The 14,949-nt window shown below is 47.1% G+C and overlaps 1 protein-coding gene across 9 annotated transcripts in view; it reads left to right on the top strand.

Moving 5' to 3' along the window:
- Positions 1–14,949, top strand: part of LOC104344009 (guanine nucleotide-binding protein G(o) subunit alpha) — a 135,233-nt gene that overhangs the window by 74,713 nt on the left and 45,571 nt on the right. Inside the window, exons 5-6 of one of the 9 annotated variants that reach the window (XM_086469272.1) lie at positions 5,773–5,787; positions 13,016–13,024. The exons of 5 other annotated variants lie outside the window; for them this stretch is intronic. In XM_086469272.1, the coding sequence (XP_086325398.1) occupies position 5,787; positions 13,016–13,024 (10 nt within the window). In that variant the 5' untranslated portion in view covers positions 5,773–5,786. Of the gene's footprint in view, positions 1–1,404; positions 1,422–5,772; positions 5,788–11,510; positions 11,522–13,015; positions 13,025–13,514; positions 13,531–14,949 lie in introns of all 9 variants that reach the window. 3 more of the 9 variants (XM_086469268.1, XM_086469266.1, XM_086469273.1) reach the window with 3 other exon arrangements.

The raw sequence follows: 14,949 nt of genomic DNA, 5'->3' as shown, positions 1-14,949 counted from the left end.
CCATTTATGTGGCTCTGCTAACCATCATTAGCAGATGAGTAGCACTGTCTGTGTAATCACCTGATGAAGAGCTCCCTGATAAGGCTGGGCCCAAAATATTTGACAGAGCATCTTTAGGCTAAGACTAGCTGTAGCTGGTACTTGTGAGCACTGTGCTCCCCAGCCTGCCTGACTAATGTGATTCCTAAATCCCACAACTCTCTGTCCCAACTTGCTTGTGCTGGTAGATGAAATATCTGTCGGTTTTGTTAACCCTTGTTCATCTGCCTTTCCCATTGTTATTCCTTCCAATAAACCTCCAGCTTTCTGGAAAGTGGGTTTGGTGCTTTGTTTTTACAGGAGGCATGCATTTGCATGAGGCTCAGGCAGCCTTTGTTCCTGGAAGTGTGTGCCCCGTGGAGGTGCACCCAGTAGTGCTTCCCTGTGTATGTGCTACCCGGTAATTTAGGAGTTTATCTTTATCAGGCTCCCCAGGAATGTATGAGGAATGAATGCAACTTAGGCCATCACAGCGGTATGTTCCCCTGGCATTTTCTTGGAAAAGCATAGTTGCTGTGTGAACTGCATGGGGGAAGAGCTGGCTCTGGGTACAGATACATCCCTGGTGCTGCCCGGGGTGTGATGTTACACATATCACTCTGGAAACTAATGTGCTGTTGGGAACACCCTTTCCCTCTACCAATTCTTTGTCATCGCCTCCAAACCTCCTACTTCTCCATAGCTTTCACCTACCTTTTGAAACTTTCTTTCAAGCTAGATTTCCATCAGCACTTTTGAGAAGGGGCTACCAACCTCACTGTCACCCCACGTATGTTTCAGAGCTACACAGACACCCCTTCCCTGCCACCATGGTTCCATGGTACCAACACTGGCCAGGGAACCTGAGCAGCTCCAGAGCTCTCCTGGCCCTACGCCTTGGCTCTCACCCTTTAAGCATGCTCTGGGCTGCTAAACCACTATAGAGCCCCTTCACTTTGTCCATCTCACACTTGAAATGCAGTAAATGGAGAAAGCACAAGGAAAGTGGAACGTGTTTTCTTTCCAGTGATGTGCTAGGTAGCATCATCAATGCAATGCTGAAGGATGAAGCTGGGGATTGCTTCCTATCCCCACAGCAAAACCACACACACCATACACTTGGTTCTTCACCGTCAGGGCAAGCATACATGAGATACTTGTTACTTAAATGCATGCTGTCACCAAAAGCTGTCTGGTGGATCAATAAGCACAGAATTTCTGGTCTTTTTAGCAGAAAGAGCTATTAATAAGCAATTACCTACAGATTTGTAGGTCTGCAGATGAATATGTCCACAACTCTGTAATCCTTTAACTTTGACGTAGCAGTTGTGCGTAGGGTGGAAATGCCCACCAAGGCCAGCAGTGGCAAGCAGCACTTGCAGCTAGAGGTACCTGGTCTCTTGGTCTTCTCTGTTCAAGGATAAGCTTTCCTGCATCTTGCTGTCTGACATGAACACACTCTGAATGATGGAGAGGAAACTCATATTTTTGGATGTTTTAATCATCAAAACAAATCAGAGCCATTTTTTTCCTGCACATCCAAGTGAATGGATTTTAAAGCCACTCCACTTCCCCTAGATGGAAAGAGCTGAGCTAATGCCAGCACATGCACTCTATCCAATTTTATTTATTTCCCTGGAAGTAATTTTCTCTCTAAAAATGCAGTTTCTCAAAATCCCACAATTTTCAGGGAAAGTGGTTCTGCTGGAATTTTTGACAGTGAAAAGCTGAACAGAACAGTTTGAATATCTTAATTTTTGCTACATAGCAATAGCAACACTTACCTGGTAAGTGGAAACAAGAGGAAAATTAAAATTACAGGAAAAAATTAAAAGATGATGTTTTGTCATTACTCTAATGTAAACATTTGATACTACTTAAGTGAGAGAACTTAATACTGTCTAAACGTGGCATGGAGAGAACCACCTGCCAAAATCTGTTGGCACATTTGTTCTGCAAAAACCAGTGTAAATTCTTGTCATAGCACAGAGGAGAAACCCCAGCATCCAGCTGGCTCTGACGGACATGAGGTTGGCAAACCAAATAGACATCTAATGTCAAAAAAGAAAAAAAAAGCCTGAATTAGCACAAACATCATCTCTCCCTCCGCACCTAAATTGGTGAGAGCGATGAGCGATCACCTTCTTTGCAAGTGTTAACTACAGTTCCTTGAAGAAGCTGGTGGCACCTTAGCCAGGCACCCACGGTAGGCAGTGTGAAAACAGCCCCTGCTGCCCTCCTCTGCAGGGGAGAGTCCTGGGTGCAGTTCGTGGTTGGCACTGCTTGTTTCTCCCAGGAAAGCAGATCCCTCATCTGGCACCTGAGCCTCTTGGAGGCTGGAGGCATGCTTCCTACCAAACATCTGTCTCCTCGTCTTGCCGATGGGTACACTCCAACCTTCATCTCACACACTCCCTTTGCCTTGACTTCATGCAAGAAAGTATCACACAGACCCGGGAGGAGCGGGCTCATGGTCTCTGATTCTCCTCTCGTATTTTAGTGTGAACAGAAGCAATTTCACCAAAGCCACTGGAGGTGCAGACTGTTTGAGAGGAAACAGGACCCCTCCATCTATATACTTTTCAGGGTTGGAGATGTTCACCTTCAGTTCAAGAGATGGGGAACAAGAGCAGAAGGTGGAAAGCATCAGTGAAGAGACAAGAAACATACTTGGGGGGAAAGAGAGAATGATTAAACAAGGACTGAAAGCAGGCGTTTATTGTACTTCTGGAAATGCTTCTAAGCTTGAAGGCATCTAAAGTACGGGAAGAACTGAGTGTTGATGTCATGGTCCCAGGAGAGAGGGGCACAGTTCTTAAAGTATGTGAACTTCAGAGAAACACAGACATCTGTTATGGCTATGAGGCCTCTATTTTATTTTATTTTTAATTAAAAGGATGTTTTGAATTTTTCCCACTAGCTGTTTCATTTCATTCTCTGATCTAGTCAGAAATCAGCTTCTGAGAAGGACTGGACCTGAAGAATAACTGAATGGGAGAACACTAGTGAATCTATGAAATACAGCTCTGTTGGAGACAAGTGACAAACCCAGCACACAGGGAACTCAGCACAGTGGAGGTGCACCTGGTGGGGCACAAGGCATCTCTGCAATGGGCAAGTTACTCCCCACTCTCTACTAGGGTACTTGGAAGATACCCTGAGTATGTCTTCCAGGAGGGAAAAGCCTGGCATTTCTCTTCTGCATGAAATGCCATCTGGTCCGTGGGGCCCGCTGGGAGCAGCATGCCTATGCTGAGACGTCAGTAGCTTTCCACTTCAGCTCCGTGAACACAATTCCTGTGCATAACTGTCTGAGCATCTTTACTCTCTGAAGATCTCTGTGATTTCAGCCACTTCCTTTGACGATATAAATAATAAGGTCTATTCTTAGCTCTACAGCAGAATATTCAAATCTTTATCTAAATTCTGCAGAATTTTCCATTTCAGATGTTTGGGCTTCCAGAAGCAGACTGCTGCTTGTTCCATGCATGGCATTATTCCTTTGATACATGATCTGAAAATTCAATTATGAGACCAATTACTGATTTTTCTGAAATTTACAATGAAAACATTAAAGTTTGATTAAGTCAGAATTCTCACTGGACTGATCAGCAACGAGATCAAAATTAAATTGTGTTTCTAATAGCTTTGCCATGTTGCAACGCATGAGGAGTATCTGAATGTGAAAGCCCGTTGCCAGAAATCAAAACTCTGAACAACATATTTCACTCGTCATAAAAATGAGTATGTGCTGCTCTAATGCCAGAGCAGCGCCAGACCAGGTGGTGTCAAAAGTGCCTGTCCAGTGGCAGCACTGGGAGTGAGCACTTCACATTAATTATACATGCATCTGAACCTAAGTGGAAACAAGATGGGGACCTGACCTTCGGTGTTACAAGGTGCTGAACAGCATCACGTGGAGGAGCAAAGCGACAGGCAAATAACCACTTCTTGTCTGGAGCTGGATCAACAGCAAAATGATACAGCACTGTCATCGCGTGGTAACCCAAGAGACCTGGGCTGCTCCAGGCATCAATCTTAGATGCCTTGCACTAGAGATAGGAGAACGATGTCCATTGTGGGAGTCTCTGAAATGGTTACTGGTCGTGAGGCACATGCACCTGAAAGACGCTTTTACAGGATGTAAAGGTTTATGCCTTATACCTAACTGTAGTATGAACCCAACTCATTAAGGGCAGATAAACATCTGCCTAATTATGCCCTCCCAAAGATCGGACTGACATCTTAAAATACAACACTTGTGCAGGCAGTTCATTTGCTTCTGCAATTTGCAGGTGTAAAAAAAGCAAATTCATTTTAAACATTTGCTTGGGGAACTGGTGAATCAGTAAAGAGTAAAGGACAGAGATGCAGATACATACAGTTGCATCATCAGTTAAATGACTGAAAACTGCTTAGAAACTCAGAGCTCTGTCAGCTCCTGGTTTACAAGCTTAGTAAGAAGGTGCAGTGCCTGTGCAAGGTCTCTCTTTGGACCTTGTGCCTTCTCTGAGCCCTCGCAGTACCCAGAACTATGTTTCTTAACAGGGCTGAAGATGAGGGTTTGGTTGCTTTCATGTACTGATGACACAAAACCATTTAGAGAAAGTAGGGAATTTACTGAAGGGGGGTTGAACTGTTTGAATTTGGTAAGAGACATTAACGTCAGGGGAACACACATCCTTCAGCAACTGTGAAGCTCTTTCCATTTGCACTGTGGCAATCGGTGTCTGGGCACAGGAGCTATCATTCCCTCAATTTTCCCCACCCCCACAACATCACTCCATCTTCCAGCATGACACGAAGGAGTGAGGAAAAGCACAGAAATGCCATTTAACCTTCAGCCTCCATCAAATCAGAATTTCCCGACGTGGCGCACTAATGCATAATGCATAAGCACTTAGTGTGCTCCCGCCTCTTCCTCGCGTGGAGGGGTTAATGAGTGAAACAAATTATGTCATGGCAGGGCCGGATTCCTTTGAAAAGCTCCTCTCCCGTTCCAGAGCCTCTGGATTCATCTTTCTTAGATAAACACACTTCAGAAATCTTTTGGAGTGTAAATAAGTCGGGGCAGCAGCAAGAAAGCAATTGCCAGTGAATAATTTGTAGAGCTGCTTGCAGCTGGCCTGTCCTCCTGGGGCCAGACCTGCTGGTTGGCAATGCCCTGTTTATACCTTGATGATCTCAGTGCATAAGCTCCTTCATTTAAAGAGGTTTCCATGATCCCCACTCATTTTTGTCCTTCACCCTCCCTCCCATTTTTTGAGCTGTAATAGCCAAGACACTGTTGACTGCAAGTACTTCAAACAATAACCTTCTGAATGATTTAGCAACACAGCTCCTTCAATAACAGGTTCCTCTTGGATGAAATACATTCATATTTATGTAGGACAGAGGTTTTGGAATGCTATTAAATTTACATGATGAGCTGGCAGAGCAGCCGTCTTCATCCGATACAGAGAAAGGAAAAAACAGCCTCTTTGCAGCAGCAGGGAAATATTTACGAACACAGAAAATTCCTGCCAGTGTTCGTTACCCCAGCTGGGGGATGAGGACAGTTAACATTAAAATGGAAAAGCTTATTAAATTATGAGTCCATCAGGCTGGCCTGGCAGGGTGGGGTGGAGAGTTTGGTGGTGTAGGTTATGCACAGGTTTTTTTCACTTGTTTGACAAGCCCCTAATGTTGGAGAGGATTTTGTATGGCTTCTCACAGAAATGAAGAAGGAAGAAGAGGGAAAAAAAACTTGCTGAGGTGCAGAGGGGGTCAGTAGAGATATCACATCACAAAAAATCTGGTTTGGGGATGGATGGGCAGGTGAAAGTAGCATGACTAAAGGTGAGGAGAGGTGAACTAACACTCCTACGGAAGAAGCAAGGCTCAGTTCAGTGCATGCAAATTGGGCAGAGAAGGGAACCAGCACCTGACACCACAGCACGGAAGGATGCTCGCTACAGAATGCGGTGCCTTAGGAGTTTGTTACCCCTAACCCAGCAGCGTGCAAAGCTTGCAGATGGATTTTGAAGGCAAGACTCATCAGACCCATGACAATAAACAGAAATCAGGTTGACACAACATTGCCCGCTGTAGCTCAGACTCTAGAGGAAGGAGACAGACTCATCTCTTGGGGCTTCAGCAGAGCATTAGCTACAGATGCAGCCAGACGATGTCTAGTCCAGCCAGAGAGCAGAAGAGCTTTGCGTGGAGCTAAAGATTGAGCCAAAACACAGGTGGTGTGGGATCCTGCTGCAGGACAGGGACGGTGGGCTGTAATGGAGGGGAACATGGGCCCACAAGTGGCATATCCCTGCTTTACCTCTCATGTCAGAGCTGGGAGCAGAGCTGCTGGAAAGTTCTTGTGCCACTTCCACATCACAGCGGGGCACGATCATCAAAGACATGACACCTAGGCGCTGCAGGGGAGTTACACATCAGGAAACCATGAGAGTGGGTTCAGCACGAGCAGCCAAAGGTCCAGGAGGAGCGGCTGTGCTGACTCCTCTGCGATACGGCACCAGCGCAGTCACTGACAATGACCAGCCCCATGTGCATTTGCTGTGTCTGGGGCCAGGGGAGCACTGCGCTGCCCTCCAGCTTGGCCATGCTCGCCTGCCCCATGGCACCATTCCCTGGCTCACGAGCGCTGGCAAGCCAGTGCATTAGCTACACCACCAGCCTGCTTTGAAGTGGCGGTGTCTAGACTGCCCTCTCCTCCAGCAACTTGGGCCAAGCCAGGATTAGTGCACGCAAGGATAGATCGCTTAGGCAGGCCTTCCAGCAAGGAAGGAGAGCATCGGAAGAGGGATGCAGGGCCGCAGAGCATACAGCATCCTTCCCCACCTCAGGGCTGGCCTACTTTTCCCTTCAGTGAGTGAGGCCCAGCGTTGGCAGGGGAGATGCAACCCCAAGCAGCTGAGCACCTGTGACCTTTGAAGGGCCCGAGAGCAGAGAGGCATTTACAGCGGCTGTGGCTGACCTCCAAAGCGTGCAAATTACTTTTTGCCTCCTTAAATATTCTTTGCAGTGTCTGTGAGCTCTAGAAATGCCAAAAGCACCAGAACAGTTCCAGCTGAAGCAGATAACTTGGTGTTATTCATTTGGCAAAGCAACATTTTCACCTCCGGTCCTGAACTGTTACACGTGATATCTGGGCTATTCAATAGCCCCTGCATTTAACCCCCATGGCAGCTGTCTCCTGGCTATTTGCATGGTGGTGGCTCCGTGGTCAATAAGCAGTTTGCACAGAGTTAGAAATACTACAGAAACGTACAATCTCTTTCTTAAACTCACTGGGCTGTAGGTGGCAAATAACTTCAGCAACTCCCAAATGGCTTCAAAACGTAGCGGCTGCAGAGGCGAATTAGTCATTTTATGCTCTAAATACTTAATGTCAGTGCTAAAAATGAAGAGATGGAAGAATGTCCTGGAGAAGCGGAACAGGATGCAGCCGAAAACAATCCCCATCGTCATCTGGTGTAAACTGGTGTGGAGCAGCAGCAGTTGAGCCAGCACAGTAACTGCCCAGCCGGTAACGCGAGTGTCACTGACCGAGCAGCATTACAGGAGAACAACCCGTACAATGCTTGAAATATTTATGCTGAAAACCAGCAGTCTCCCCTCATTTCTGACCAAGCAGAGTTTGAAATGGAGGCAAAAAAGATTACTTCAAACGTGCTGCCCGCTGATGGACCGAGGGACATGAAAGGCACAGCATGAGACTTTTCTCCTTGGTGTGGGAAATAAGGAGGGGAGAGATAGGAAGCTGGCATTGCGTAAAGGAATTTAAAAATAAATAAAGGACTAAAGACTACAGGCCATGGTGTGCCTTGAGAGGGATCAACACGGCAGCTTTCTGACACGGGCTAACTGAGGCAGCGGTAATGTGGACCGGGAACAGCGGAGTCCAGAGCTCTCGCCCTGGGATGGGCAGAGCAGGAGCCACTCGGAGCCGATCGGTCCAGTTGGCGGGTGTTGTATCCTCAGGCTTTGAGCTGGGAATGGAGCCTGGGACTGGGGCTCTTTTACTCGTTTGATTAGCTCCTTCTCCTTTGGCAGCTGAAAGGACGTTTGGCAGCACCAGGGCTTCGCATCTTGTTGAGCTGAATAGGAGGGAGCGGGGTTTTGGCAGGGACAAAAGAACATACCAATGCTCCACCAATGGCCTCATTACTGAGTGCTGTGGCTAGCAAGGAGCAGCAAAGAGTGATGGAAAGCTTTCTTCTGGTAGGCAAACACGGGTTGGAAATGAATTTCCAGCTTGACCTGTTACTCCAGAGATACCAGCTCAAAGGGAAGTTGAAAGATTGAAAATATTTGTGGAGGAAATGTGAGCGCATATTGTGTATCCCTGGGCTGAGGGACTGGAAGCCAGCCTGTATGCGTGTGTGTCTGTCGAGAGTGAGCAAGTGAGCAAAGCCACCTGAAGCAGAAGGGTGGCACAGAAAATTAAGGGGCAGGCGGGTTTCCAGGAAGGTGTTGAAGTGCCCTGGACTGCTCAGTGGGTGCTAAGCACCTAATCCTATTGCAACCGAGGGCAACAGCTGTATCGTCTCATGTTCATGCTGCTTGAGAAACTAACAGTACAAGAAATCAGCCAGCAAATACTCTGAAGAGGTAGCTGGTCACCTAGCTGGCTGTGTTTTAGCTCTAATTTATTTTATAAATTTATGATAGTATAAATCAATGTTATTTATTCATTCAGATATAATGACAAGACCATCCATGCAGATGCCATTAATGATGTGAGCAGATACATTTTTAAAGACGTCTAGGTGAGAATCTTTAACAAGCCAATAATAATGTATCCTGCAAAGTCTATTTTCTCTATTGTTATGTCCAAGCAATGGGATTTTCAGGAACATTAATTGTTCCCTGTTGATAATAATCTACAGCTGAGCTCACTATGACTAAGATTAGGTCAATACCAAATGCTTCAGAAAATCCCAACCCCTGTATTAATATTATGAACTATTTTGGGAGCCAGTTGTACAGAAGGTAACACAGTATGTGTTATGCTGAAGTAGGGCTGAGTGCTTTTAAAGTGTATTTGCAAGTGAAAAGTTGATGTGGTCTGTGGGAATCATTTCATATAGAAGTGAAGTTCAGCCATGTAAGGATGAAAGTTGCAGCAGTGGAAGGTGGTCCAGGAACACTGCAAAGTTGTTTAGAGCAGAAAATTATCAAATGTGTAATACACTCGGTGGGTACTTGGAAGTACTGGGGGAAGGAGGGTAAAATGGCTGTACTGGTTTTTATCCAAACATCCAAGTCCCACGCTTTCCTGATTCTTAAAATGATGTCTCATGCCTGCCAGGCCATCCCTAAGGGGCTCCCAGTCTGAGCTTGCCCTCACCGAGTGTCCCCTGGGATGAAGGGGAGTAGAGTAACACATCAGTCTGGTAGTCTCCAGCTTTTCCAATGGACCGTGCCTCCCTGCCCTGCTCTCCGCAGCTGGTGACTGCAGGCAGGCTGCCTGCTCACCCCGGCAGTGTCTTCTCACAAGTCAAGGGAGGGTAGAAAACCGGCGCTGCCTGTTGCATGCCCAGTTGGGCTTGGGCTCCGAGTGGGGAAGATGTGGTGACAGCAGACAGGCCTGCTGTACTTCCCCGCAGGCAGACTTCACGTGACTGGAGGCAGAGGCAGCCCTCAATCTCTGGGCAGGGTGATGGGAGCCAGTTCCAGTCTTGCTCTGCCTGGGCAATTTCAGAGGAATTCCCTGGAGCAAACCTTGTCATCTCAAAACTGGCTCAGATAGAGCTCTGCTTGACACACCAAGATGAATAATAAATAGCAATCGTCCATCCATGCGGATGGATTTGCTCTGCCTGCAGCAGAGGGCATGAAAAAAAAAGTGTGAGGGGAGCATTTCCCAGCATCTCTCCCTCTGCAAACCTCTTGCTCACATGGTATTGATTGAGAGAAGGTACAAAGGAAAGACGTTAGTTAAATAAAATTCTTTAACATCAGGCGGGGCATCAGTGGCTATGTTGTTCATCATCCCAAAGAGTCTCTGAGGAAAAGGAGAGGGCGAGCATGAGCCTGAGGCTGGCTCCAGCCCAGGGCAGACACCAGCACCAACACACACCAATGTCTTTTGTCCCTCCTGGCCACCCCAGACAGATGCCTGGGCTCCCTCCTCCTCTCCTCCCTGTGTCGGGAGCCCACTCCTGGCATGGTGGAGCTCCATGTCGGTTGTGCTGCCAAGAAGCAGAGAGTCAGCTCTGGAGGAGCTCCTCACCCAATGCCTGTCATGTTCCCTGGGCATCCGTGCTGCCTCCTGGGACATGGAGGAAAAGCTCCAGCAGCTCACCTGGTGTCAGATCCTAAGCTTTTAGGTGTTCCCATGAGACACAAGGGAGAGGAAAGGCAGGAGCAGGGCGTCTGCAGGCAAGCGTCTCGGCTGGCGCTGGGAAGCCTCTCCCCTCCCAGTCTGATATCAAGCCCATAAATGGTCTCAGGGGCATTTTACTGCAGCAATCACTTACGTAAGGACAACGTGCACGTAAAGTAGCACCACGGTGCAGCCACAGACCTGCCCACCTGCCCTCTTCAAGGGAGCGTGCTGTCAGACAGGGGCCACGGGTGTCATTGGTGGGATGTGGAGGGCAGGGGTGTCTGTGCTTTCCCCATGCCTGAAGCCTCAAGTCCCCTATCTCGGCAGCTAGCTCAAAAGGCAGTAAGAGCAAAACCATCCTTGCAGCCATAGTGAAAAAACTGATTCTGCAGCTTGGATTGCACACAGATATTCACATACTGCACAGCAATGGCAATGGAAACCTTAAAAAAAAATGGGTGAAAACATGTTTCTTCTAAATGTGAAGAGCCAGAGGGATGCTTCCATGCTCTGGCACCTCCTGCCTCGCTGCCCTGGGGTGTGGAGGGGAGGAGGCAGCTCCAGCAGTGGGAACCTGGGGTGGTTAAAATCAATAGTGTGCTGCAGTCCTGGCTGAAAAGCTCCTGGGACCCAGGAAGGCTCTGCCTCGGACGATGGATTATTTTTAACTAGCTTGAATCTTCAAACACTGTAGCTTAAAAAAAGGGGAAAAGAAAAGAATAGCTGATTTGTGCAAGGTCCCCTGCTCCCATTAAGTCGGTGGAAGTAGTGCTATGCATTTCAATGGGGGCAGAACCGTGCTTCTCATGAGATAAATTGCACCCTGTCCCTTTGCATGCTCTGTGCAGCTAGTCCTGGCTTGCTCAGCTTTGCTCTTTCCTGCCCCCCCTATGAACATCCCTCCCTCACTGATATGCTCCCCAGCAGATTTTTTTGTTGTTGTTGTCATTGAGCTATTCATTTTCCATAGGCTGCCTTCATTCCCGTGGCCTTTTGCAGCTAGGAGACAAGATGTTGCCTTGGAAACAAAGCCCCTTAGATGTTTGGAGTCTCTGGGATTGCTCTGTCTGCTCCCGAGTACTTTTAGGTTATTTTTACTAACCACACAAAGATGCAGCAGGCTTGTAGCCAAGGCAGAAAGTACCCCTGGGAGGCAGAGGGAAGGCAAGCGTCTTACTGGCATTGCTCACTCCGCTGGGGACGGGTTTTTTTGCAATGCACCACGGGCTGAACGCCTGTGAGAGAAATGGCATTTCCAGAGAACACTGCGCACACAGGGCTGTTACTCAGGCTGGGGATGGCTGCAGGCAGGCAGGGCTGCACCGGTGCCGGGGAGAGAGAGGGTCACAGGGAGAGGAAAAACAAAGCAACAGAGAATGGAAAATGAAGAGGAACTAAGAATGGCAGACATTTGGGGTTGTCGGGGTTTCTCGTTTTTCGACTGACTGACTGTGCCATGGAGGGACCACCGCGCACGCCACTGCCAAGACATGCATGGTGGCTATAGGCTTGGTCTACTTATTTTAGAGGAAATCAGATTTCCAGATTCAGAGCTGTGAAAGTCTCTGCTCCAAGGTTTTATTGGCAGTTCTGCTCTGTGCCGCAGGGCAAGTTGGGGTCAGCATAAAACAGACTCCCAGCCCAAGTTTTGCTCCCAGCTGGGCGGCTGGAGCACACCAGCTCCTCCTGCCCCAAATCTGTCTGCAGGAGAGGTCTAACACCTTCTGCAAGGGGGCTTTGGGAGGCGGTGAGAGGCTGCACTGTTGCCATTTCCCTTTATCGAGAGGCATCACTGCATGACACTGCCAAATCCCGATTCCTCCGTGGAAAACCTTTCGGAGTAGGCTTTTACTCCTTCTTCTGCAAAGACGCAAAAAAAGAAACAAAACGAAAGCTGATTAAAAGAAACTCCCTAATCCCCTGCTGGTACTTGAAATATTTCCAAGAGAGCAAAAGCATTCCAGAAAAAAATGAGTATATATTATCTTCCAGAAAATAATCAGTACAGTATTAAGCCTATGCCTTGTTTCTCATGTCAACACAGTCCTCTGCTCTGTACAAGCACAAGGGAGGGCTTCCAGCTGCAGCGGCTGCATGACTTGCAGAGCCAGGGAGGCTGGCACAAAGAGAGGGGGAGAAGCAGAGGGAAAGGAAGGAAAGCACCGAAATAGGATGGGCCTGAGAGATGGCAGGCGAGGACTGGCAGCATCACACCCGCAGAGGTGAACACCAGCAGGTCACAGCCATGGAGAGGTTCGACCATGGTGTTTGAGATGTTGCAGCTATTTCCATTTTTTACTACAGACAGATGCTGATACCATTCCCACCATTTTGTGGGGCTCAAGGTGCTATGCAATGGCAGCAAAATGTTTTAGGGAGGTATCCACCCTATATTCCCCATACTTACCATGTAGGATTACAAACAAGGGAGGAATTTTGCTCTTTTGTGGCATTTTCCACCATGGCTGAGCCTCACAGATGCCCAGGCTAGCAAGATGCTCACAGATTTTCTTATCCCTTCTGGTTCATCCTCACTGGAGTGAGGAAGTCTGCCTCATCCTCGCAAGTGTCATAAATGCTGGGTGGTTTTTTTTTCCATTCTTGCTGATTTTCCTTGTCAATACCATGTGATGCCATGGTTACAGAGATGTAGGACTAATCCAGTGACAGCAGGTTGTGGGATTTGTGTTTTTGACAGTCTTTGATGCTATATTTGTGCCAGAAGAATAAATAATAAATACACACAACAGCATCAAAGGTTTCTTCCAGGCCCCTAGCCTATTTCTGCCTATCCTTCTTAAGCCATTGTAAAGATATTTCTCTGCCAACTGCTTATTTTACAGACCGTCTTGTCATCTAATGCTGCACCTGAGGTCCCATCTATCCATTCTCTCAGAAAACAGCAGTTAATAAAAGAAAGTTCCTGTTAATAGCCCAAGAACTGCTTCCCCTGGAATGGCAATGCTCACACCCAAGCCACCAGATTCCCCTCCTTCCCCTCCCTCTTATCTTGCTTTTTCTTTTCTTCCTTCTCCCACCCTCTCCCTGCCAAAGGGCTGGGGAACTTTCTTGATGCTCTCATAAGGACAATTTTTCTCTGCAGCGATTTGAAACAATGTGTAAGCAAATTTGCTAGTGTGTGAAGTGCCTCAGCTCCAGTAAGGAGGAACTTGCTGGGGGTTAGTCTCTGTAAACCCTGCTGATCAAAGGAAGAGCTCCTCCAAGCCTGCTAGAAGCACCCGAGCTGTGATTTTGCTAGAGATACAGCAGCACAAGAGAGATTTAGCTACAAATTTGTCTTTCATCTGCTCTAAACTCTGGGGCTCCTTCTAGGCAGCTGCAGACACCTTGACCAGCCACTTCTCAACCTCAGGGTCATCAGATGCAGATTCCACTCCCAGCAGGACCTCAGCCAAATGCCTTTCCACCCACAAGTCTTCAAAATCCTGTCCTCCCTGCAGAGGAGGTTTCACGAGCAGCTGGAAATTAAGAGAGAGGGAAGCTAAAAGAAGGCTGTAGTAGTAAGAAGTCATGGGCAAAATTTTGCTAACAGCCATTCAATGAATCACATCTTATTTCAGCCCATCCCCTTCACAGTGTTAATATGACACCTCTTGAGACTGCAGAGGTCTCCAGGGTCACCCTGCAGCTCCATCGCTGCTTGTGTGCTGCCGGAGACCAAAAAGCAAAAAGTTATCAAACCAGTGCAGGCAAAGGCAGTAAGCATATGCATTATTCAGGCAGCTTTCTTGGGTATCTGCATTTGGAACTGCTGCCAGTGACAATCCTAAAATGACCTCAGGTTTGCACATTTCCATCATCTCTTTTTATAGAGGTTCCCCAGAAAGTATCGATGTGCAATAGGGAAAGCCAGGTAAAGCGAAGCACTCTCATTTTTCCAGAGGTCCCTCTTGCCAGAGTACTTCTTCTTTAAACAAATAAGGGAAACACTTAAGTTTACAGAAGAAACTCAGTTCCCAAAGTGCCCTCCCTACCTGACGCAATACCTGATTAGTTAATATTTAGCCAATTGCCAGGACAGCTCTGAAACCACAGTGCCAGCATGTCCTTTAGCCCTGACTATGTAGGTGTCAGACTTTACATACCCCATTTTGCTCCTGTAAAGTCCAAGTCAGACCTAAGGAAAATCCCTTCATCTGCACTCAGCAGTGGTCATCTTGTAAGATATTTGGTGAAAGAGTACAGGACTGAAAACCAGAAAATTCGAGGTGGTGATAATCCGAATTAAACCAGCAAATAAGCAGTGAATGAAGGACGCCTGATAAGAAAGTTCTTGTTGTACATATTAGGAGAGAAATGTTTGATGAATTTGCTAAAACACACAGTCTAAAAGAAACAAAAAACCTTTGTAAAATATGGCCAAAATCTTTCCAAGAGGAAAGTATGTGAAAATTTGGATAATTTTTCAAAAGGATTTTGCATTCCTGAAAGGCCAAAGTGTTTTGTTTTCATTCATTTTTCCATCTTTTCATTTGGGAACAGAATTTTTTGTTTGAAAATTGACCTAATTTAAAGTAATAATACTGAGCCCCCAAATAACTTGAAACAAACCAAAATATTTTGGTAGGGCTCAAGAC

This window comes from Leptosomus discolor, chromosome 8 (assembly GCF_034619465.1).
Source record: "Leptosomus discolor isolate bLepDis1 chromosome 8, bLepDis1.hap2, whole genome shotgun sequence".
Classification (NCBI taxonomy): domain Eukaryota; kingdom Metazoa; phylum Chordata; class Aves; order Leptosomiformes; family Leptosomidae; genus Leptosomus; species Leptosomus discolor.
This window is presented reverse-complemented; position numbering and strand designations above follow the sequence as displayed.